This window comes from Lepisosteus platostomus, chromosome 17 (genome assembly GCF_059453375.1).
Source record: "Lepisosteus platostomus isolate fLepPlt1 chromosome 17, fLepPlt1.hap1, whole genome shotgun sequence".
Taxonomy (NCBI): domain Eukaryota; kingdom Metazoa; phylum Chordata; class Actinopteri; order Semionotiformes; family Lepisosteidae; genus Lepisosteus; species Lepisosteus platostomus.
In genome coordinates, this window is record NC_142627.1 from 10998983 (window position 1) to 11024546 (window position 25564).

The window sequence follows — 25564 nt, forward strand, 5'->3', positions numbered from 1 at the left end:
TTTTTTTTTAACAAGATTTTGGATGTTTAAAACAGCAAATCAATGTATATAGTGAAGACAAAGACCAAACCATCACAGTTTCAACCCTCTGTTCCTTTCATCAGCAAATGTTTAGTTAAACACTTACTTTATGCAAATCAAAATGACAAAAATATATGCATATACAGTTATAAGAGAAAGTTACATTCATTTATCTGGTATCATGTAAAGAGCACCGTTGTTAAATGCATTGAAAGCATTAATTGTCTTTAATTATTTGTTGTGTCTTATTTTCATGCATCTTTGATTTTCAGTGGGTGTATACATTGAAAACATTTTTTACTGTGACCTTTCTGTCATTTCCAATGCTAGGGATGCCCAGGCTGGTCATCTTACTGTAATTTGTGCAATAAAGTAAGTTAAAAAAAACAGTTTTATATTGTCATATTGTACAGTATATTGTCTCTGGTTCAGGTTGTGTAGCAAATTATTTTTGTTTCAAGTCAGCTGGCTTTGTTCTTTTTATTCTTCCTTTGTTTTTGGACATGATAGAGTATTGAACTTAATTGGTAATGATCTTAAACAGTGAATTTAATCACATTCATGTCTAAGCAAATAAAGTTAATCCTTCAGGAGCAATATCATTCTATTATGGGAAACTGTGAGCACCTATCTGAAGCACTTGGGGTTGTGTGCGGATGGTGACTTTCTTGCGTGCTGTTCACACAGTATTATATGTTTGCAGCTGAGGAGCTTGGCTTTTTGTAATGTGACTGTGGGCTAAAAATCACAGCACCAGTGCTTCAGCCATGTAGTTAATAGTTCCATTGCTCTGGTGTTTTAATATGGGTAATCTATTACAAGTGAGGTAAAGGTTTAGAAATGAACAAATATGCAACAAATTCTAATTGTTTTTATTTTTAATTGTACAGTATCTAGCATAGTTAGTTGATTCTCTAGTGAATATAATAGTACTGCAACAGAAATCTGTACAGCCATGCAATTTTCCAGCTTTAATCTGTGCTCCAAGTTTGTCTTTTTGCAGTAAAAAAAAACATTTTCAATAGTATTGGTTAAAAGGCAAATTCCAAAAGTTAATTCCCCTTTTTCTAGTTTTTTTTATGAGCTTTTTATAGCTTCTGACTATAAAACAGAGCTTGTGCTGAACAATAAATGGAATTAAATTCCTCCCCCCAGGTGAAAATAAAATCCATGTGCCTGCCAGGTGATCTGCAATACAGAGGTGATCTTACAGTGATCCTACTAGACTTGTTAACTGCTTTTCATTTTTTTCTGTGCTGTACATTATTGAAGATCCAGAACCAACACAAGTTTCTGCAGTTTCAGCAATCTTGGGGGCTGATGATCCTAACAGCATGACATCCTTATTCTGGGATTTTCCCCAGAACTTTCCCCAGCACTGCAGGTGGAAATGTGCCCTGTGCAAATGCCTGCAGGCCCCCACTATGCTGACAACCCCTGGATTAATACAAACCGCTATCTGCACAACAGACTACTCCACTTTCAGTGCAGTTGGTTTATTATTTCCCTTTGCAAAACCCTACACAACCCTAACTTGAGGCTGAACTACTGTCTTACATGAGTGTTTTACAATACATTGGCAGTTCACAGGAGTCTAGCTCACACGAAAGGCATCAAGAGTCTTATGATGACTCTGCCGGGAGAGCAAGTAATTCTTTCAAACACGCCTCATGCTTGCTGACCTTGAATGCTGTTGTGTGATTCTCTGCACGTCTTCACCATGGCTTTACAAATCTATTTTGTTAAAGAACACCGTCTTGGTGTCTCGGGCACATTCAAATCAAACTGCAAATGGTGTTACTTTGTTATAAATGTGTTGACTGCCCCTCTATGACTTGTCGTCCCTGACCCCAGAGGTGAATAACGAGACAGGGCTCTCTGCCCTGTGCTTTTATTGCGGAGTTTCTCACCAGCTTCCAGGCCTATCCTGATCCAAAGACACGGAGGCCAAAGTGCTTCATTCTTGACTGCAGACTTCATTCCTGCTGCAGCCGACATCTGCCAGCACCTCCCGGTTCTCCAGGATACATCAGCTCCGTCTTCTCCACCTGTTTTGCTGCTGAGGACTTGACTGCCGGAGCCCTGTTAGCGGAGTTTGGAGGCTGCAAGGAGTACTAAAAGGCCCTTATCTTAACAAAGGGTTATTGATAAATGTCCCCTAGCTGGAACGTTTGCCATGGATTACTTCAAGGTACTGAACTGAGACATTTTAAGGACTCCATTCAGGCAATTTTTGCTTGCAGGTTTCAAGTGTACAAAACTGACAGTTATGAGTAAGCGAAATCTTTAAAACAGACCAACTTGCAAATTAAAGACCCAATGACCCCATTGCATATGAAGGGAGATCTGACAGGAAGAAGACATTAATTCAATTTAAGTATTTATTATGGCTTTTGTGCAGCTCTGCAGAATATTTGATGTTCCACTGAAATTTGTTTGTTATGGAAACAATGACTGAATTGTTCATCGAAGGTTAAAGAAAGAACTCAAGGCCAAAAGGCTATCCTTCCATGTGAAGCACAATGCAAGTTTGCACTTTTACCTTAGTGTGTCTCCACGTTTTAGCCCACACTAGGCTACCGTATCTTTTCAGGATTAGCCAGTTTGTTCACTGAGTCAATGAAAAGCCATTTGCCTTTAGGTACCTTTTGTAAATGAAACAGGTCTGAAAAAACAGGCAAATTTTGGGGATAAGGAAGTGTAACCTTGGCAAAGAAAGTTTAAAGCAAGCGGGAGGCGGCTTTTCGGCCCAGCTAGAAAAGGTAATGAGGTAGCCAGGGCCTCAGTGAGACCTTTGACAGCTGAGTGTATGGGAGATTGAGCTTGTTGTCAAGGTGACAACAAAATTAGAATTCCCTGGCTATTATTGTAGGCTTTGATAATGTTTTTATTTCTCTGCCTAATACCAAAGTGCATCTTTTAACAAGTGGGCCCAGAAAGTTACCGAGGAGTCAAAGAGAGAAAATGCAATAACACCCCTCCTTTGCATCCTGACCCTTTGCAAAAAAACAACAACTGAGTGACAGAAATCTAATTAAAGCATTTTGGAGAGTGCAGGCTGCTACGCACATCTGTAGAGTTTTAAAAACCTGATTTGGCTTTGGGGAAAAAAAAAGATTCTGTAGTGGAGTTCTTCTTCAGCATCTATACTGCACAACAAGAGTCTTTCCCAGGAAGGCTTGTCAGTAAATAAACAGCCCTGGTTAAATTTAGTTCTTTTGTCTTACGAGCCTCTCAAGATACTTCCGCGGGTTGTGGTTCGAAAAACGAAGTAAACTTTCTGAAGGCCAGATTTACCATTCTTAGAGTTCAAAGACCTGTGAGGTGGACATGCCTTAACAAATGTTTAATGGGGAAACTCTTCTGCAATTTTAAAAACAAATTTATTGAAAAGTCTCAACCCACACACACCAAAGGAATTTCATGCCATATGTTGGGGGCTGAATGATTCGCCCACTCATGACAGGCCTCTTTTAACTGCGTTTTATTTTTGATGTTGATCACCATGGCTACCATAGCATGCTGCTTTTGTTCCTCAATTACCGAGTGGATCTATCAGGGAAGGAAGATTCAACCAGTACAGTGGCACCAGAGACAACCTTTTCAGCAAAATGAAATCTGTAGAAAAGAATGCAGAGTCTCAATTTATTGTTCCAAATGTATGACTTCCGGAGGGTTAAAAACCCATTTCTTCAGGATGAGAATGAAACTGAAATAAAAGTAACAACATTCATGGCTGACCTTATAGTGAGTTTTCAGTGGATTTTCTGGTTCCTGTTCGATAGCTGGCAGTTATAAAGATACACCTTCCTCTTCATCTGGTGAACAGCAAGGTCTGCAGCATCGTTTCCTTCTAAGGAATGACAGCTGTGAAGTGTCAATTTGACAGTAGCTACTTGTGTCAAAAACCTGCATTGTAAGTTGACAAATTACAATGTCAGCAGAATTTGCATAAATATATTACTAAAGATCACAACACACAGATGGCACTTGTTATTTTCTGACATGAGTGGTTGCAAGACCTGGAATTGAACTTGTTTTGGAGTTGACTAGCTGATTTTGTTTTTGCAAAATATGGATTGTCTATATATAAAGTTTATTCATCCATATTTTCCCAAATGACATCATTTGAGTTCCACTGTATTCCAGGCTAAAGACACTGCAATGTATTTATTTCTACATTTACTTACAATACACCATTTATTTATTTGGTGTCATCATCTAGTGGATTAATAAAAGAAATCAATTAATAGCAATGTGCAGGCAGACCTCTCTGGAGTCACCCTTGGGCAGTGAAATGAGAGTCTTAACATTTGGATAATAACACAATTCAGAAAAGGAACTCTCCTGTACGGTTCTCACATTTCTGATAATTAAACTGTATTGTAAACTTTCATCATTTTTTCCCCTATCTGTAAAAAAATTAATTAGATAAAACAGAGCTGGGTTTCACACACTAATCACCTTTTGCCAATGTCATGAGCAATTAACGATAATATGAATCCTAGAAAAACTCATCAAATTAGATAGTCTAATTAATACAGTGGTGCTCATCTCCTGCTCTCAAGGGCTGTGTTCGTGTTTCCTGTGCATCTTTAAATAATTAGTTTCTCAAAAGCCCTAAAAGACGTTCTATTAAACATACAGATAATACATATAAGTTAAATGACTAGAAGCTGCTACAGTGAGCTCTTAACTGTTAGATAGCCAGTTTCTGGACATACTAGTAGGTGTTGGTTCGCAGGCGTCATTAGTTTCTCTATATTATACAGTGCTTTATAAACAGTTGCATGTGTTGTATTACTTTAACTCCTATACAAGAGGTAATTGGATAAGTGGTCAAGACTTATTTTTGTACTGTAAAGTATTAGTCACTTTAGTTTCTAGTTGTAGCAGAATCAGTAGACTAACCTGAAGAATTGTACATTACCCTATATTATATAATATACATGTACATTTAGACAAAGAGATAATTAATGATGAAGTGATAATGCACATTGATTCAAGTAATTCTGTATATGTTTTGTATAAAAGACAATTAACAGTCATTAAACTCACAAACACAAAAACCAATGCTGCTGTTCAAAGTTGGCATGTAACAAAGTACAGTCTTACTCTTTCTCGAATGTATAGTATGTGCTGTATGCTCTTCTCTGAAAAACATCAGGTATTGTTTTCAAATTAAAGGAATCTATTAAATTATCTGTGTACTTCAGTTGAATTCTATATGTGAATACCTTTGGGAAATCAGTGACAGGAGGTAACTGTGTTAAAATAATAACCTGGCTTTTCAATTCAACCCGAATTATGGTGGTTTTACTGTCGAGGAGCTGAGAAGACTATAAATCCCATCATGCTTTGGAAAACTAGTGCAGTAAAAAGACCATAGATATACGGAAGCCTAATGTATTATGGGCGTGTGCATGGGGTTTGACGTCATTGAATGACAGCCAGCTGTCAGAAGTGAGTTTGGTCCCCAGCAGAGAGAGCTCTTGATTTTTTTTTTTCCGTGTAGAGGCGGAGACCACAGAGTGAGCGAAGAAGCGGCGGAGGAGAGCCGTCAGACAGAAGCGCCGTGTCAACCCTCCGCGAACCGAGCGCTGTTACCTGGCCTGGCCATGGAAGAACAGGCAGGGCCCGGAGTCTTTTTTAACAACAACAATAACTCGGTGCTGCCCGGCGGTGGGAAGGGACCCCAGCCCGAGGGAGGCGGAGGGGAGGCGGCCCGGGCGCAGTACAGTATCCCGGGGATCTTGCACTTCCTGCAGCACGAATGGGCCCGATTCGAGGTGGAGAGAGCCCAGTGGGAGGTGGAGCGGGCCGAGTTACAGGTAAACAACCTTGAGCGCCCAGCCGGGGTCCGGTCCGCGTTCGTGACGGTCCCGGAGAGAGCCCTGCCTGCCCTCCGGATCGGCACTGAACAGAACGGGCTCAGTCCCCCCTCCTCCCCGACTACTGAGTAGCAAACAGTGCATAAACAGCTAAGGGTTGTGTAGCTTCTAGGGCCAAGGCTGGGTGTTGCGATCGGACACGAGTTCTGAAATGTGTAACTTAAAACAAGAGGTTTCGCGTGTTTTGCCGACGTGCAATGTCGTGCCGGGTTGCTTTTGCGTTTCGACAGGGGTGTCAGACCCTGTGCATGAAAACACATTTCGCTGTGTTCAGAGGCGTAGAAATGTTTCAGGATGTGATAAGGTGGCGAAGTGTAACGCTTTCGGATTCCGGGCTACAGCATGTGAATTGTTGTCTGCACCCCTCCGTTTATCACCGGCAAAAGCCGACCTGCATTTTATACATTTGTAACCGTGTTTAGCTCTCCGATGTGCTCGGAGAAGTGTGTACTCCGATGTGTCAGAGCAATCAGTTCTTGGCACTGAATTCCGTTTGCACCTTTGAAATGTAAAGTTATGTAAATTCGTGAGACAAGGAGGTTAGATAGGTGTGATGTAGGGCTTCTGTCTTAAGGGAAGAGGTCAATAATTCTTTGATACGAAGTGACTCCCACATACGATGCAACCACGCTCAAATGTTTTGTGGCTGAGATTTAAAACGCCACAGAATTAAAAACGATGGCGAATTTCGTGACAGATGCTAAATATTAATTTGAAAATCTACTGAATAGTTCCCCCCCCCCCCCAATGAAACACGTTGAGGTCTACTGTTTAAATTCTGTCGTGAATATTTAAAGAGGGTTTGAGACACTGGCCTCCAAACTCTCATTAGTAGTTAAGTCCGGCACTGAGCCGTCTATGAACAGTAAGTGCATTAGACACACAGGGTGACTAAGCCAAAGCTGCTGCAAATCACTAAAAAAGTAGCAGGCTGCTTACTGAGAGTTTAGTGCGCTCTGACATATAACCAACCCTAACCCCTCTGTCGTTTGTGCAGGGCACCCTGGTGCTTGAGGAGGGCCTGCTGCCCGCTCCTTCACTCCTCTTGGTGCACACTGCCTTTCAGTGCCCTGTAGTAAATCCTTTTGGCATCTGGAGCAGGGCCATGAGCTTTGGTGCCGCAGCCACTAAGCATTTTGAGCTGCGTCGCTGGGGTCGGAGCTGATGGCAGCCTCTGAGAGAGGGGGAGTTGAAATGTCCCTCTCCGCTTTGTGTCTTTAAAAGACTGTCCGCTCACCTGTTGCGTTGGGGTTTAAGAGGGGGCCCGGGTGTGGGGCGGGACGGGGGTCTGGTCTTGTTGAGATCGGTGATCTAAACTACAGCAGCGTTTAAGATTTGCTGCCTCCTCCACGCACACTCTCTTGTACTTACGGATCTCCTCATGCACTATGAGGGGCCTGCGCTGTCGATAAGCTTGGCTGTTCCACGTAGTGGTGAATGCAGAAAAAAATTATCTCATCCCGCATTTCCTTGGATGGCTGAGAGAAGCCGACATCCAAAAATTGCCCTAAAGCACGCCAGTCTGGCGATTGTTTGTCCACAAAGAGTACCTGCTCACTGAAGGTCTTGGGTGAGCACAGATCAGGTGTAACAGAGAGTGGCGAAGCCAGATAGATTTTTATCCATTCTGGCCTGACAGTCTGCTCTGTGTGGAAACAAGAGAAACAGAGCACAACTGGCACAGCAGGGGGTTTTCAGGACCAATGCCGATAGTTTTGGAGGTGCTTTTTGCTTGATGTGGGCAGCTGGCCACTTACAGTAAATGAAAGTCATCTCACCATTGGCTTTGGCCAGTTCAGTTGCAAAGTTAAATTCTTCCTCCTCAATAAAGTTGACCTCTGTTTAACTAGGCCTGTGAGAGTTCAGAATGCTTTGTTGCAGGAGAGAAATTCATTTCTTCCCTTTTTTTGTACTGAAAAAGTTTTCTCCTTATAGTGAATGCTCAGTAGACATGAATGTTTTCTAGTTAGCAAACGGTATAATAGCGGTCTAGCTTTGCAAGCCAGGATGTATGATGTTTTTGTGTGTGTGCTACCTTGGACTCTCTTCTCTGATTACACAAATGCAAGCAGTTGTTACTGTTTCTACAAAAAACCCTGACGCAGCGCAATGCTGTAAACACCTTGGGGGTTTAGCTGTGAATATCGGAGGTTTAGACACTTGACTTACACTTTCTGAAGAAGACAGTAAGGTCGTGGAATTTTGGTTTGCTGTTCACATCATTAAAAGTAATACTGGAAGGAAAAAAAAAAGGCCAAAAAAGCAGGAAATGCTATTTTATCCAGTGGCAAGGAGCAGTTTGTGGTTGTTTCCTACATTGCTCTGGCTATAGATTGGTCGGGCTATGGTTTGCATTACACAGCACTTTTCCAAGTTGTTTGTTTGCTGTGCTGTCGCATGGGCATGTGTTCAGTAATGAGGGCTCGGACAGTCAGCTTGTGTGAAATAGGAGCGTGTAATCTGGACAGCTGCTGAATGGCTTTAGACATGATAAAGATGTTCTGAGAATATAGGGCTGTCATTAAGTTTTACCAGCCTTGGGGATTTTCTTTTTCCAAAGCAGGATTCAGCCCAGTATGCTAGCAATGAATTCAAGATTCAAGGTTTTTTATTTGCCATATACAACAAGTGTATTGGAATGCTTACTCATTTAGCTGTACTCAGTAACAGCAGAGAGAAAAAAATAGGCACAAATGACGAACGGACATTGACAGCCAAGACAGGACATAGTGCAAACTTGTACCTTAAAGTGCAGGTCCTTATTATGATATGGACTGCTTGGGGGAAGAAACTGTTTCTGAATCTACTGGTCAGTGTTCTGCCCGGACCTCACAACCCTCTGTATGGCTTTTCTGTCCTGTACTGTGGCTCCACCATACCACACTAATACCACCGGTCAGGACACTCGCAATGGTTTTACGGTACAAATTGGTGAGTTTTGTCTTTCTCATCCCCCACTTCCTTAACCATCGCGGGACGTGAAGGTGCTGGTGGGCTTCAGTGAGGATGGCAGCAGTGTTCTCTGACCAGCTCAGCCCCTCAGTGATCTGGGGGCCGAGGAACCTGAAGGTGCTGACAGTTTCCACTGGAGCCCCCTGAATGATGATGGGTGTGTGACGTCCTCTGTGCCTCCGGAAGTCCACTATAATCTCTTTTGTTTTGCCGATGTTAAGAGCGATTACTGTGGTGTCATCAGCGAACTGGATGATGTGGTGGCTGTTCAATCTAGCCACACAGTCATGTGTAAATAGAGAATACAGCCGTGGGCTCAGGCAGCAGCCCTGCAGGGCCCCTGTGTTGAGGATCAGAGGGGATGAGGTTTTGTTTCCAATCCTCACCATTTGGGGTCTGCCTGTCAGGAAGTCCAGGACCCAATTGCAGATGGAGTTGCTGAGGCCCAGACCCCTGAGTTGGACCACCAGCCTGCCTGGCACAATTGTGTTGAAGGCTGAGCTGAGGTCCATAAATAACATCCTGGCACAGGTGTTCCTCTTGTCCAGGTGGCGTGAAGGGCGAGTGAGACAGCATCGTCCACTGACCTATTATTCCTATAAGCAAACTGCAGGGGGTCCATGGAGTCCGGGACAATACTGTTGATGTGTCCCATCACCAGTTTCTTCACACACTTCATGACTGCTGAGTGAGTGCCACCGGACGGGAGTCATTGAGACATGACACCTTGGTTGCTTTAGGCAGTGGCATGACAGTAGTGCTCTTGAAGCACAGTGGGACAGTAGACAGGGATAGTGACATGTTAAATATTACAGTGAAGACAAGGGCCAGCTGTGCTCCACATGCCTTTAAAACACAGGAGGGGATGCCATCAGGGCCGGCAGCCTTGCACGGCTTTTTGAGGTTGTGTCCCAGAAACATTCAGCTTTCATGTCTCTGTTTACGTGTGTGAGTATACTGTTTCCCCCTGTCGATTTTAAATAACATTGAGAGACGCCATGCGTTTTGCTTGTATTTTCGAGTGCTTCATGTGTTTACCCTTCATTGAAGTGTGCCTTTAATTTTTCCATGGTTGTAATAAATATGTCACATCCCAGAAGTGTATCTTACACTTCCCTGTGCACGAACATGCTGCTGAGTCAGTAAGGTTAGGAAAACTATTGGTTGTTCATTGGTGCGAAGTCACAGCTTTGCTCTGTACTATCCCAGAAGGATGCCTGTCTCTGTGCTCGACAGAACAATGTGTATTGATTCAGATGTTTCCTTTTTGATTCCCTCCTTTCCTGAGGATTTTTACACACTTTGCCCTGGGGCAATTGTGTGTCTGACAGCACAGCACAGCTGTCAGGTCAGAGAAATCCCGAAACCTGTCTCCCTTTTCAGGGCAGTGGGTTGTGACTTTGCTAATAGTTTGCTAGTTTGATGTGTGGTTTTCTCCCTTGGATGTCTTTGAGGCTGTGCATTCCACGGGCTACACATTTATCTCTTCTCTCTTTTCTTGACGTCTTTTTTTCGGTCTTCTGATCAGTGCAATGAAAATCGGTAGCTCTGGAGGTTTTTTTTTCCTGCTCCCTGCAAGTGCAAATTCTAGTATAGTGCTTATCCAGAGGGGGTGGAATTCTCATTTGCTCAGCGCATGGGGCAAGAATAGAAAATGCACATAATCAAGCGGAGAAGGGAGAAAAAGATAAAAAGAAGAGTGCGTAAGGGAATTGGAAGTGGTTTTTTTTTTCTGCTCAACAGTAGAAGACAGTCCCAGGCGAAGATGCAGGCCTCACAGTAGCTGTTGTGAATGATCCTTCCTGTTGAACACTCCACAACAGCAGGGTTTTGGGAGCACTGTAGTCAGGGGCTTGAAACAGTACGGCACTCCTCTGTCCTGGCCTGTGACCCCTTTCCTCGCTGGACGAGTCTTGGGGGAGCAGAGGGGTGGAGGGCAGTGATGGGCTGAAGAGGTTGTTTTTTTTATCTGGTTGCCTGCATTTCCTCCCTTCAAATTGCTCCACCTCCAGAGTTTTTTTTTTTCCTCCCGACAGAAGGAAGCTAGCGTTTTAACTGCCCATTTTCCTTGTGTAAAAATATCCCACGGTGGGTGACAGGGGTGGGAAAAGTTGAGTAGGAGTAAGAAGCCAGAAGGCTTGTGAGTGTTTTGAAACTGCCTTTTTACGTAACGCGGAAGATGAGGCGCTTGTATGCCACTTTGTTCCTGCGTTTATTTTGGTGAAAATATTTAGTATTTGCCAAACACATGCCCACTGTGTCTTCATGAAGTGCGCTTTGCTGCAGATGCATGGTCTGGAGATCCATTGATTTAAGGATGTCCTTGTCATTTTCACAATACAACGCAGGTGGTGATTTTCTAATTGAGTCTTGTATGACTCACGCTGCAGAGCTCCACCGTGCTTCAGTGTGCTGACTGGTAGGCTTGAAGTGTAGTTTTGCTGTTGAACCTTAAATTCTGCACAAGGCAAAATTGCCTTCATTTGAACACTCTTGGTGGAGAGCAGCAGAGCCCAAGATTAAGAATCCAACCGAGTGTGCTGCACTTTCATTAGAAAGTGTTTTTATTTCTCTTTTGAAAAGCAAGATCACTTGCAGGCAAGATTAGCATGCAGCAGATTCTGTCAATAAGCCCAAAAGGTCACTAGTTACTCATGCTACAGCTAGTGGCTGTAGTATAGCTCTTTGCTAGTAAATATGGTGTAATAGTATAGCTGTGTTTGTGTGATTTTAAGCAGTAGCCAAGGACTCTGTTACAGCCTGAACACCAGAATGTGGTGAATGCGGTCAGTACAATACTGTACTGTGTGCTGTTTGGATTTTTTTGTGCTTTAATGAAGTCTCTCTGGCCGTAATCCAGCGTCTGTGTCGTCACAGGCTGGGAGTTGTACAGTCCTTGAGGATGCACTCGCGCCAGGGAAAGCTGTTTTTTTTTTGGCGTTTTTGCTCAGAAGACGTCTCAGTTGAACTGTCCCAAACAGCCTGCGTGTCGGATGTCTTGGCCAGAGTAACTCAGACAACAAGTGACTGAAGGCCCATTGAGACTGAGCTAGAGCTGCAACCTATGAGTAATACTGTCTGGAATTCTAATGGGACCCTGTGCGCTGTTGGTGTATTTCAGCAATAGCACCTGATGGCTTTGTTAAGTAAGAGTTGGTCAGTAGTACAAGATGTGTGAGTGGGGCATGCATCTCTTTGCTATGCTCACGTGTCTTTCTGTCAGTCCTCAGTTATTGTATGTTCCACAGCTTCCCATATGTACACTAATACCTTTGTATACAGTGTAAAACGCTTGAGCCCCATTAAAATTAAAAGAGCAGTTCAGATTTCCCCATGCAGGTCTGTTTTATGGCCAATCTGTAATTGTTAAAATTGGTTTATAACTGATTTAATCTATTATGTAATGCATTTTTATTATTTATTTGATAAAGATCTGTAAAACACAGTGGGGAGGGAGAATGGTGATTGGCACAGTAAATCTCAAGGGTGTGCCATTGTTAAAAAGAAGACCATGTGTTGCTTTTGTTACGTTTTGTTGTTCTGTGTTGAAAAGTCAAGTTTAAAACAGCGTAGAAGGCTGTGAGTTTCACGTCGCACTGTCTGGCTGCGGAGAATGTATAATGTATCACTATAATGTAGGAAATACTAGAATGTAATCCACGCTGCTGCATTGCCCAGCTCTCCAGCAGTGTGCCATTCCACGGTGCTGAGGAGCAGTTCAGTGAGTAATCCTGGTGTGAAAGCATATCTCATTGCATGCAGTGGATGAGGATTTTGCAAGTAAATGGCAGGTAAGTAGGCTGTAGCTCTTTTGCAGTGGCATGGAAGAATAATAAGGAGCTACGTCTTTCTGCACCTGTGAAGCCCCTTAGGATTTCTGTGCCTGACAAAAGCATCAGCTTTTTTGGAAATTAAGCTGTGAATGAGGCTAAACTCTGTACATTATTATGTTTGCTTTTTTTCAGAGCTGGCTGAGGTGGGTTTGTTTGCTGAGGTTAGAAAAACCCTCCTTCAGCCTGGGTTCCAGAGATTCATTTTAAGGAAAGCAGGGCCCTTTTTTCAGCTAAACCCTCTTTTAGGATATGTACATGGAGGGAAAATAACTTTTAATTTGCCCTTTGATGTATTGATGTGTCTGGATGTGCAAAGAGGATTATTTTTGCCACAGGCCTGAGGGAATGAAGGAATCTTGGGTGCATGGGGTTCCCTTTCTCCTAACACGCTACACAGCAAATTTGTAGCTGAACCAATGGACATTATAGTTCAGTCAGAGCCATCCAAAATGTGGACTGGCCTCACAGCAGCCCATCCAGAGCCTGCAGTTGAGTCACTGCTTCATTTCAGGAGAAGAGGAAGGAGTTATGTGCATAAATGCTAACGCTGCAAGCAGTCTGGGCACAAGAAGAGGGCTTTGTGTTTGGCGGAGAGGATTGCGACATGATTTGGATGGGCATACAACCAGTCTGTAAGGAGCGAAGGCCCTCACAACTGGAAACACCCAGACAGGTTGGGCTCCTGGAGGAAATAAAATTACCTCGCCCTCAAACAGCCGGTTTATTGGGTTTCTGCTTGTTAATCAACAGGCTTGAGCAATAACTTCAACAGGTGGAGTTTCATACAGGATTTTGGCAGCACCCTGCTTCGCCTTTTTTGTCTGATTCTTTAAGTACAAGTTAGAGGAGTTAAAAAAGGGTGAAAAGTAAAGTCAGAGTATAATAATAATAATAATAATAATAATATAATAATGATAATGTTGCTTTATTAGCCCTATACAATTGCTTGCATTAGGAATTAGTCTTTTCGCTTACCCCAGCTTGCTCTCCATGAGACACAGACAGGGAGAGAAGCTGGGGGTCAGAGCAGAGGGTCAGCCATTGTACAGCGCCCCTGGAGCAGCTGGGGTTAAGGGCCTTGCTCAGGGGCCCAACGGAGTAGGATTCCTCTGCCGGCTGCGGGATTTGAGCCGGCAACCTTCCAGCCACGGGCACAGATTCAAATGATCTTGATCAGTTCTCACTACACTGTGAAGCACCAGAGACAGGGTCATTCCAGGCAACGTTTTGCTGGAATAATTGGCATACAGGCCGCGCTTTTTATAGTGATAACACATTGCGTGGCGCAAAGTACTATTGCTTGGGCTGGCCTTCTTAAAAAGCAACAATAGCTTGTTTGTTTCATGTTTAACGTTGGGAACTTTTTTTCCTTCGCTGGGAGAGTGTCCTTGTTCTCCGGTATCGCTTTAATTTGTCGGACTGCGTCGTTACCTGGTGTTCTGCTCCTGGCCTGCAGAAACAAGGCAGTGGCCCCGGCACCGAATACACAGGGGCCAATACCGCCATCGTGAAGAGGGAGAAAGCTCAGGTACGGCTGCGGTAGTTGTAGGCCCTGGAGTGAAAATGGCTTGCGTGACGTCAGCCCTTCGATCCTGAATTGAGTCAGTCTACCTGGGTTGTTTTTCAAAGGAAGGAACTTGGACCTCCCAGGAACACGCCCTGCGATTCCTTTGTGCTGAGAACAGGCACGCAGGGGCTGTCTTGACTGTAGCAGAACTGGAGTCAGCAGGTTTCTTGTGCTGAATGAAAACAAGCTGGCAAGTAACCTCCTGAAAGAATGTGGTCCGTTCGTTCTCTCGCCTCCTTTGCTCTAATCTGCATTTCAGCTTTCAGTTTTTTTTGCATTTGGACAAAAAACTTATCTTGTATATAAAGCAAGTGAATTTGTCAGGATTTTGAGATTAAACATTTCAGAACTACTCTTTTTTCAGAACTGGGGTTTAAATTATCAGCAGCTGCATAACAATATTCTTCCAGGTTTTGTGCAGAACTGTAATTTTTTTGAGGTTGTAGTAGAAAGATTCTGTAAATGAAACAAACCGTTGATTTTAGTAATTAGTTACTGCTCCACTAATGGCTGACATTGCATACTTTTCCTACTCATTCACCGTGAAGTCCACAGTCCATATTTAATGAAAAATATATCAAAGTAATGTAGTGTGTTTGTCATTGCATGAAAATAGTTCTAGGGGTCTGTGTAGGCTTGAACACAACAACAAAGCATACGTAATAACTGTGCCTGACCTGTAGGCACCTGGGACATTGGGTTTTTTATAGCACTAAAGCAGAATTAATCTGGGATCAGTAATTTGTCAAAACTGTTACACAATAATCCCTCATTATGTTTTAAACGGGAGATTATAAACACTTATTTAGCTTTTGCTCTGGTGATTAAACTGCATGGTGATGAGTCTTCACAGGAGAGCGTAATAATGCATGCGGTTATTCTGGCGCAGTGTACATAAAATATTTGCAGGTTTTGTACCCAGTTCTAAGGATCACACGCTCACTTATGAATTTACATATAATTATATTAACATTTTGAGCAGGGCAAAATATTGAGCTCAGCTGCAGGTAATAGCTGAGCACTCAGAATGGACAGACTGTTGGATCTCTGTCTCTCTCGCTTGGGGAAGCAGAGGCTTCCGTTGCCTGTTCTTTTCTCTTGCACGTAGAGATGTCTCCAGATGCTGTGTTCCTAGGCGGTTACATCACATGCAGCATGGCTAGGAGCACCTCTCACAGCTGGAACGCAAAGCAGACCTGTAGTTCCCCCACCAGGCAGCAGTGCAGAGGGCAGGCCTGTCTCTCAGAGGGAGTTCCCATCTCTGCTACTGGAGGCCCCGCTGGTTTTCACTCTTGACCCGATTTAAATCCTTTATTATCAAAAAATTGCTTGATTGGAAAGTTTGCAAAACTTTGATTTGTGCTCAAAAGATGGAATTTAGGAAACAGCATTTACAGGGTAACCTTCTATGTGTTTTAAAACTGTAATTAGGTCAATAAGAGGTTCAGCGAGATGAGTTATTAGGTCAAAATGAGAGTTCAGCTGGAACAAAAAGCAGCATGTAAGTGTTTCCCCAGGACCGGGGCTGGGAATCCCTACTCTAAGTTCATCTCCTTTACCCAGTTATCAGATGGACAGATGTTGGACTGAGCTCTGCGTAGGTGTTTGTTGCCTATGTCCTTGTTCTGATGATTTTATTCCTTTGTTGTCCTACAATCAATCCACAAAACATGTTTTTTTCAGGATTGCTATCTTGAGCTCTTTGCCAAGTGTAGCTCTGAAAAAACACAGAAACATTATGGGTTCTTAAGAGCTGACCAGGGCAGAGTAAGACTTTGCTGTATTCAAGAGTGTATCTGAATGGCCCATATCAAGTCTGTATCATTAGATCTCATAGAAGCCATTGCAGCTAGGTCAGAGTCCTGTTTTACGAAAAATGAAAATCAGCTGCAGTCAACAGATCCTGCATTGTGAGGATCAACGAGTAGCCACTCAAGGCTGTCCCTGCCAGATTGCCTGCTTCTTTAAGATGCAGTGTCAAGTGGTGTGCAACAGATAAACAGCTGCACAGCCTTCTGCCTTCCTTATCGCTGGTGATCTCATTGGTGGAACTGTCTTTTGGCGCCTCAAGTGAGGCCCTATGCAGTATTGTAGTTTTTTTTTCATCTCTCGTTGCTGCAACCTGTTCTCGACCGGTGGTTTTCATAACCACAAGGAGGTAATGACAACAAGCTGCAAGTTCCGCCTGCTAAGTGTTGTAGTATTTGGCCTGCAAGCCTCTTCTTGTTTTGTTAAGCCGAATTGAACTGAGCCATGGAATCTGATGAAGAGGGTGCTAGATTTTGGGGGCCTTCTCTCCTCATCTTCACTGAACCTCCAGGGGCCTCCGTCTTTCTCGGCACCTTTCTGCCTTCTGTCTTTCCATCTTTTTCATTTTTTTCCCTTTTTCTCTCCTCCCCCTTTTCTTTGTTGTTTGTTTTTTTAACTCTAGGCCTCGCGTGATCTTTCCCTGCGTCTGCTGAGTTGCCTGCCGCTCTGTCTCTTTTGTACCATCGTTCCGTCTTCCACTTCCTGCAGGCTGTGAAGCAGCCCGCCGGCGCGCATCTGCGGCCTTTGCAAGTGGCTCTGGGATGCCGTCCCGAGCTCCTCGCTTTGACACGTTTCCCAGTTTGAAAAAAATCAACACGTACGCACACATTATCTTCATCTTGTGCAGGGGACTAAATTGCAGCTTGGATTAGCCTAGACTATTTTCTCCCTGCATGAAATAAATATGTAAATAACTAACTGGAGAAATGAGGAGTCGATGATTTTCTGTGTGTGCTGCTCTTAGCCTCACTTCTCTTCACACGGAGAAAGGACAGGAAGCTGTTTTTGGTTAGCTGTGTGGGCAGCACAGAGCATACAAGCAGTGGTTGGCTCAGAGCATTTTGAAATGACAAATTCCCCCGAAATGTTTTTGGCGCGCAGACTTTTTGTTGTGGGTTGGTATTGCAGGCATTTGGGAGAATCTGTTTACGCTCAAATCTTTCTCACAGGATGACCCCCTGAAGCAGATGTGTTTTTCCCAGCGAGACTGTAACAATGTATTTGTACATCTGTCAAACGTATTTAAGCTGTTGCAAGACAGCAAAGGTCTTATACTCGTCTGATGAAGGAGAGTCTACGTACCCTGGCTCAGATCCTGTGGACTCCCCCTTGTGTAACGGTAACAGAGGGGTCCCTGGTTTCCTACAGTTTCTCGGCCATTTCAAACAAGAAAAATAGATCACTTGTGCACGCAAAGATTTAATTCCTAACTGATAACCAACTAACAGTGTTAGACAAAGGAGTTGGAGACTTCGGAGTCGAATCTGTGGTCAAGAGTTCATCAAAGACTTTGTGGGTCATCTCAAGTGCACAGGCATTAATGTTTGTAAAATTCATGAGGGTTGGCAGCAGTAGCAGATTTAAAAACTCTTTCGCCTTTTGCAAAAGCAAACCATCTGCGGTGTGTTGCTGTTGCTGCCTGAGAGCGAATTTGCATTTCATGGAAAGAGTAATTTGCTTACATGACAAATCCTGGACAGTGTGTTGCTCATTAAAAAAGCTCTCAGTGGCCAATGTTGATATTGTAACATGGGTGCTGCCATGTTCTGACTCTGACCCGAAGCAGAAATCAGCAACGTCTCTTTTTACTGTCTCTCTCATTTTGTTCTCTTTGAATTGGCCTGTGAGCTGTTCGGTGTTTGTTATGTGACACCTTAGTGGTCCTTGAATATTTTTATAAATGTACCCATTCTGCATGTTTCTTTGGAGGTCTTTGTTTGCCTACAAATCTTATCAAAGCTTTAATTTCTTATACCTAGGGGAAATGTTATTATATTATCTAAAACCGTAGTATTTGCAGTTCAGCACTTTGCGTCTTGCTGGCACAACAACAGCAGTAACAGTATTAACTGAAGTTCTGTGATGGGTACTGTAATGTTACCTTACCTAGCTTTTTTTTGGCTTCTGTCTTTACTAATCGTAGCAGGAAGCTCTTCAAGGTAGCTCGATGCCTGCGCTGGAAAAGAATCAAGCTGTGACCCGGGGATTTTAGCAGGGTGATATATTTAGTAAGTGTTTTTTGGTAAGAAACAAAATCAAAACTGAACGAAAAGCGATCATGCAATCAGTTTACATGAATAATTAACTGTTTTAGTTATGGTTTCCCAGCCATTAAAAATTAAACTGGCTGATGTAAAAGAAGCTCGTGATGCAGAGCACTGGTCTCAGCAAGCGCTTTCCCGACCTGAGATCCCAGCCTGTAGTCCTGGTCTCCTAGCAGAGGGAGTACTGATGTGTGCAGGGAGAGCTGGACCTGTAGAGGGCAATGATGGGCAAATCACTTCATGAGGGATTGAATCCATTCCCTCAGTTTGCATTGTGCTCTGCCGTGTGTGTCGTGAGTTTAGTGTTGCGAGTCCCCGACAGGACCCAGACCTAGGTTAGACCTGCATGCACTACTACCATGATCACTGAGGCTGGCTTCTAATTTTAATAATTCTGTTCATGTTGTAATGTTCTGTATTCATGAGACCTTAATAGGTAGAACAGTTAGTTATTAGATGTGTCTAATATGTGGTTTATATATATTAGCAAAGGATTTATTTCTGACAGAAGGCAAAGAGCACTGACAAAACCTTCACACATTCTCTAAGTCCAGAATTGCTAGTGTCTTATGCATGTGCCTTGGATTGTGTGTCTGAAAGGTGTTTTTTTGTGCCTCTAGTATGACACAGTGTTAACAGTTAAACGGCAAAGTGAAGGGGCTTTGCACCAGGTAAAAACACTTTGTGTTCTTATTAAAGTTGAGCACCACTGTAGTGTTTTTTTTTCTCCCTGTTTTGGAATTAATTTTAATTTAACAGCACATCTTCTCTTTTCACACCTGCTTACCGTATCTACTTTGGAATGTAAGGGGCGAACAGTGTCTGTTTTAGTAGGGGTTTCTATTGTGAGGTACATATAGAAACCAGGTGTGGGGGGGAAAGTATCTAGAAGACTATAATAAGATTTAACCTAGAGCAGTGTGAAGAGCCAGACTGAGGTATTGGGCTGTAGAGTGCTGGTCTAGAGCAGTGTGAAGAGCCAGGCTGAGGTATTGGGCTGTAGAGCGCTGGTCTAGAGCAGTGTGAAGAGCCAGACTGAGGTATTGGGCTGTAGAGCGCTGGTCTAGAGCAGTGTGAAGAGCCAGGCTGAGGTATTGGGCTGTAGAGCGCTGGTCTAGAGCAGTGTGAAGAGCCAGACTGAGGTATTGGGCTGTAGAGTGCTGGTCTAGAGCAGTGTGAAGAGCCAGGCTGCAGTATTAGGCTGTAGAGCGCTGGTCTAGAGCAGTGTGAAGAGCCAGGCTGAGGTATTGGGCGGTAGAGCGCTGGTCTAGAGCAGTGTGAAGAGCCAGGCTGAGGTATTGGGCTGTAGAGCGCTGGTCTAGAGCAGTTCGAAGAGCCAGGCTGAGGTATTGGGCTGTAGAGCGCTGGTCTAGAGCAGTGTGAAGAGCCAGGCTGAGGTATTGGGCTGTAGAGCGCTGGTGTAGAGCAGTTCGAAGAGCCAGGCTGAGGTATTGGGCTGTAGAGCGCTGGTCTAGAGCAGTTCGAAGAGCCAGGCTGAGGTATTGGGCTGTAGAGCGCTGGTCTAGAGCAGTGTGAAGAGCCAGGCTGAGGTATTGGGCTGTAGAGCGCTGGTCTAGAGCAGTGTGAAGAGCCAGGCTGAGGTATTGGGCTGTAGAGCACTGGTCTAGAGCAGTGTGAAGAGCCAGGCTGAGGTATTGGGCTGTACAGGACTATAGAGCTCTGTGTTATGAAGCTATTCGAGTCAGAGCAGCTCCTGCTCAGGGAGTTCTAGATGTGTATCTTTGCCTCCAGTGAGAAGCAGTGATATTCTCCAGGCCCTGGAGGGCCACAGTCCACCAGGTTCTATAGGTAACTCCTAGAGGTCAATGAATGAAGACCTGCACACGGTGGTATTACAGAGCAATTAAGTGAGCAGTTGATTCAAATCAAGTCACTTAGAGTCCAGGTAGGAAAGAAACCAGAAGAAAACTGTGGCCCACCAGGACAAGGAGTAAATGTCAGTGGACTAGGGGGTGGTCCACTTTCCCTGCAGTTTCTCACAGAGATTAGCTGTGTGGTATTCCAGAATAAAATGGTCTATTCACTGCTGTAACTTTGGTCCAGCTTCAAAATATCTTGGCTAGTCCTCTGTTCAATATTACATATGAATGTATCACATTTGTTTGCACAACAAAATACAATTTGATTCATGTATTATTAATAAAGTTTGTGAAATAACATTAAAAATCATGGCATGGCTTAATTATTAATTTGGTGTGTGCAGCATAAATTATTACCAATGGAGATGTCTGGATGGAAAGAGAAACAAAGTGCTTGGCCTAGATAAATGTTGTCGGGGCTTATGAGTCTCTGGTAGTAGAGGGTGGAAAATGTCCTAAATTAAAGTCTTCTTAGCTGTTTCATTCTTTCCTCGTGTTGTAGAAATTTGTTTTCATCCTATCCCAGTTGAGCGAACATGTAAACTGTATAAAAAGTAACTTTGGGTAGGAGCTGCACACAATAAGTGTTCTGTTGTTGATGTTTCAGTTGTTGTAAACATGAATGTTTCAAGCAGAAACATTGTAACCTGCGGTTCTGGATAAGAGCCGAGTATTGCCAGTGTTCTCTCTGGACATGTCCCTCCATCCAAATCCAAAGGCTGTTGGTGAGCTCAGCCAGTGATGCCAGAGATTCCAGTTTGCACTCTGGACTCGGCTAAAATTCCCAGAGGCTCCCAAATTCCGTGCTTCCACACTACCCAACTCCTCTTGGCTTTCTGGAGGAATCCAGTGGAATTCCTTTGGATGCTTGTTCCCCATATCCTTGGCAATACCTTAATTCTGTTGCACCAACACCAGACAGAACTGGGATTTGTGTCGTACTGCATAAGCTGTAGTTTCCCCCCAGATGTCTGAGACTCCTGCCTCAGCTGAAAGGAGTTCTCATTTCTAATTAAAGGAACTTCCCTTGCATTTGTTCTGGTGTTGGTGGTGCTCCCTAAGGATGTGTGGGATTGCACTGCATCAGTGCTATTCTGGATGCCTTTGTTTCTTCTTTTTTGCAGTTAGGCAAACTAGATTCTAATTTGCTGATACTTCATTTCCATCTGGTGTTGCTTTACATATACTGTATGTTTGATCTGAGAACTGCACTGAAGAGAGCCATGCATAGCACAGTGTCTTCAAGTACACCTTGGAACTGTTTCTCAAGTGCTGAAATCTTTGCTTGCTACTCTTCAGGATGAACATACTGATTATTTTATAGCTAGGGTTGTCATACAGTATATTGTGTGTTAATATTGTATAGCCAGTATGTTATTTCTGATTCTATGACTAAAGCATCTAAGCACAGGCATGACAGCCCATTGTGTCGACTTTTTCAGTGCGTTGGGAGATCATAATGGAAGGAGAGCAACCTCCTTTAATGGGACGACAAGAAGAGAATTGTGAAATTTGTATCTCCTTTGTGTCTTTATCAGCCCAGAAGTGCCCGTGAACATTGCTTTAATATGAAGAAAGAAATAACTAGAGACATTTTACAGCATGAGCTGCAGGCCTTTGTTGTATACCAACACCAAACTTGCAGATTTCATCGTTTTTAACATTGATTACAATTGCACAGACACTGTGTAAATGTGTTTTTCAGGAGTAAGCTGAAGTACCGTGTAATATTTTGCTGTGCTGCTTCATCAGTTCAATTGGTGTGGAGGTCTGATCAGTCTTTTGTAAGCTGTATGCCCGTGGGATCAGAGACTAAGTGGGGCTGTGAGCACGTCTGTGTAATTATTATTCTGCACTTCCTCTTTAAATGTTGTGCCTGCTTTGTTTAAAGAGGAAGTGACATACGTGAAAGAACACAGCATGCCGACATGATGACAGTGGTGCAGCTCCAGCACAATTTTCACCCTGCTGAATAGCATACAGTTGCCTTTGTGTTTTGGACTATTTTTGGTGCAGAATGTCTAGAACCTGTCAAAACTGTATTCCTGCTGGATGAAAAATGTACACATTTTCAGAGCGGGTAGAAATGGTAAGAGCAAATGGCATTCGGTCAGTAAAGAGAATCATATCATCAGACTTTTTTACCTCACCCTTTATATCTTTTTCATTATGTGCACATTCATTCATATGTTCATACATTAATTCTTTATATTTCATTCTTGACATGGGAGAATGTGTTATGCCAGTCAGCCTAGGAGAAGCTTCAGAGGACATCAGATGACGTCAGATGTGAAAAAAAGTATATAAAAACATTACAACCTGACCAGTTCTCAATTTTTCTTCTATTTACCACAAACCCCGGAGTCTCTGCTCTGTAAAGTTTGTTATTTCACTTTCTAGCTATCTCTGTAGACATTTTAGAAAAGTGCACGACCCAGCCTAATTTTCTTAAGGCTTTTATGTGCGCTTCGAAATGTGGTATTTTGTTAAAGTGAATGTCTAGTGTCCAAAGCACATTTTCTGGAAATAGCCCAAAAATCCAGTGCTCTACAGTCATAATTCTAGAGCCCAGAAAACAATATGTTTTGTATAATTGGATGGGTTTACGGCCTACGCTGTGTTGTGTTTCACTAAGACCGATTAGCCACAATATAATTCTGCTTATTTTTTAATTAGCGGAATAAACAGCCTAACTTGTTTAACACTGCTTAGCAGATTGCCTAATCTGAGCTGGAAAAGGCAGCATTGTTTTGTCCAGTTGTCTCTGAATACAGTGACCAAGAGGATTCCCTCCAGCAGTGTGGCAAAGGAGGCAGGTGTCTCTAGGAGATGTTAGCAAGTCTTGTTCTCAGTGTGTCATCACATCACACTTGGATCTACCTCAGAATACCCTCTCGCAACTTTTAAGAGGGCATGGGGCATACATAAAGAATGAATGTGGTCACAGCTTCAGTGCCGAAGGGCTATTGACTAAGAAGGCTGGGCATACAGTGCTGTCTACAGGTGTCGAGCCACAGTGTTCTGGAATCAGCTGTCTGCAGAAGCAAGCTCCCAGTGTGAGCAGAAAGCAGTTAATCCATGTGCTCTTTTAATTGTGCCTCTTAAGCTAGCTCAGACCAGAGCAGAGTGGGTCCTGCTTTCTCTGACTGCTTGATGTTTCAATAAGCCCTTTAGGTTAAGTAATACTTTAAGGAAATGGATGTTTCTTTCTCTCTTGGGTTGGGACTTGAAGGGCCTTTCACAAGCTTGTCATCAGCTGTTAATTTCCTATGCCCGAACTGCATACCTGATTAAGCTTTTTTGAAGCACAAATTGTTCTACTTTTGTGCAGACAGAAGTGTTCACACTCGTTATTCGAAACCATTATTCAAGTATTCGTTTTGTTTAATATTTACTGAACTGCACATTCTCATCACTGATGGTGTTTTAGCGTTTATCGCATGATGGTTCTTCCAGCTGAATACTGCAGAGATAAAAATTCCAAGCGGAATACTGTCTGGCAGGGAGCCATTACCGAAGTCTGCGTATTCAGGGGTATTTGAGCAAAGTTACAAGTAGTAAACGTACAGCACCTGGTGTTGGTTTATTTTAAGAGCTTGCAGGTCCTGATACCTGAATCGGCCAAAATGCCTTAGCAGTGGGGGACTTCATTCCATTACTGGTTTATTTAGATTTAGGTGATTTAACATTGCTTATTTGAAAAAAAAAAAGAATGAGGGTGATTTTGGGTGAGCAACAAATAAATGAGAATCTGATATCCAGGAAAAGAGGAGGACGGGAACGTTTGGGCTCGTTACTGCAGTCGGAAGCAGAGAAGCCTTTGTGCTGCTCGGCTGTGAGCTGTTTCCTGAGGCTCGTCCAGCTGGGAGCCGCGCACCGACAGGGGAAGCGCGCAATTAAAGATCAGAGCGAGGGGACCTGTGCTGTGGGCTGCTTTAATTATGCCGTGGTGTGATTGAGGTGCAGCGCCGGGGTGTCCTGTGGGTGGCGTGTCTGGGCCGGTAGAGAGGGGTAGTGGGTCTTGTGCTGGTTCAGCTGACACGCCAAGCAAATGATGAGACGAGGAGGGACACAGCGGCACTCCCCTCCCCGCTGATCTGTCTGTAAGGCTGCGGTGCTCTGGGTCTAATTGTGAGGTGAAATGACATTGTCAGGGAGCAAAATTCGGCCAATTCTTTATTGATGATGGGGAAAGAAAGGCGCTAGTACAGGCAGTAGAGCAGCCATATCACCCTGAAACTCACAACTGGCAGCCCACTGGAGCTCAGCAGGTGTGAGCCTGGTCAGTACCTGGATGGGAGACCTCCTAGGAAAAGCTTAAGGTTGCTGCTGGAAAAGGTGTTAGTGGGACCAGTTGGGGGCGCTCACCCTGTGGTCTTTAATAATAATAATTGCTTACACTTATATAGCGCTTTTCTGGACACTCCACTCAAAACGCTTAACAGGTAATGGGGACTCCCCTCCACCACCACCAATGTGCAGCCCCACCTGGATGATGCGACGGCAGCCATAGTGCGCCAGAACGCTCACCACACATCAGCTGTTAGTGTGGAGGAGAACAGATCGAACCTTATAAGAACCTGTAGAACCGTATTAAAGCGTTATACACTGAACTCATCAGCGGTGGCGTTTACAATCACTACAGAGGAGCAAAGGATGAAAAAACAGATTTTACTCATCTCTGATCTTTTGTTTTTTCTGTACGGACACATGGATGGTTCTTATATTACTGGTGATATAGTTTTTTCTGCACTTTAATGGAGTTTTGAAAATGTATTGGAGATAACTAATCATAGAAGGTTGCTGTGCACTAGTTATTTGGGGAAAATGATTTTGCGTACTGAGAAACTTCCAAACATCTCTGACACGTGGTCTAACAGAACAGACTTTGCATCTAAATCGCATTTAAAATATTAAAAATGGCGTTTATTGGGTTATTGATCAATACTTTCTATTTAAGTGAGGAAAACATCGCAAACAGCCTTGTGTCTCAACCACTGACAGAGTCAGTGGTTGAGAAAATACAGCCGTGCACCTGGAAGCAGCTGTCATGGTTTTGCCCGTCGTGGATTTTGCTGTGCTCAACGTTCATCTCCCAAGGCATCTTCTTGGGCAGTTGCCCTGGCAACCCGGCGAATCGGAGAGAGGGAGGGGCTGGCACAGCCAGGGGTGCCGCCTGCTGGAGTTCACACCTGGCCACGATCCTGCGGAGCCGCGCCGCGCCATAAAACAGAACGAGTTCCTCTCACCGCTGTAAGCGCGTGCGTCGTAAACAAGATGGGTGACAGGGATGTGAGGAATAATTCTTCCCTTCAGACATCTTGTGCTTGTGCCCTCGGCGATTGCT

General features: G+C 43.7%; 1 protein-coding gene across 2 annotated transcripts in view; it reads left to right on the plus strand.

Moving 5' to 3' along the window:
• Nucleotides 1-5490: 5490 nt before the first annotated feature.
• Nucleotides 5491-25564, plus strand: part of strn (striatin, calmodulin binding protein) — a 71217-nt gene continuing 51143 nt past the window's right edge. Inside the window, exon 1 of one of the 2 annotated variants that reach the window (XM_088610125.1) lies at nucleotides 5491-5852. In XM_088610125.1, the coding sequence (XP_088466251.1) occupies nucleotides 5640-5852 (213 nt within the window). In that variant the 5' untranslated portion in view covers nucleotides 5491-5639. The remainder of the gene's footprint in view (nucleotides 5853-25564) is intronic. The other variant, XM_088610124.1, reaches the window with a different exon arrangement.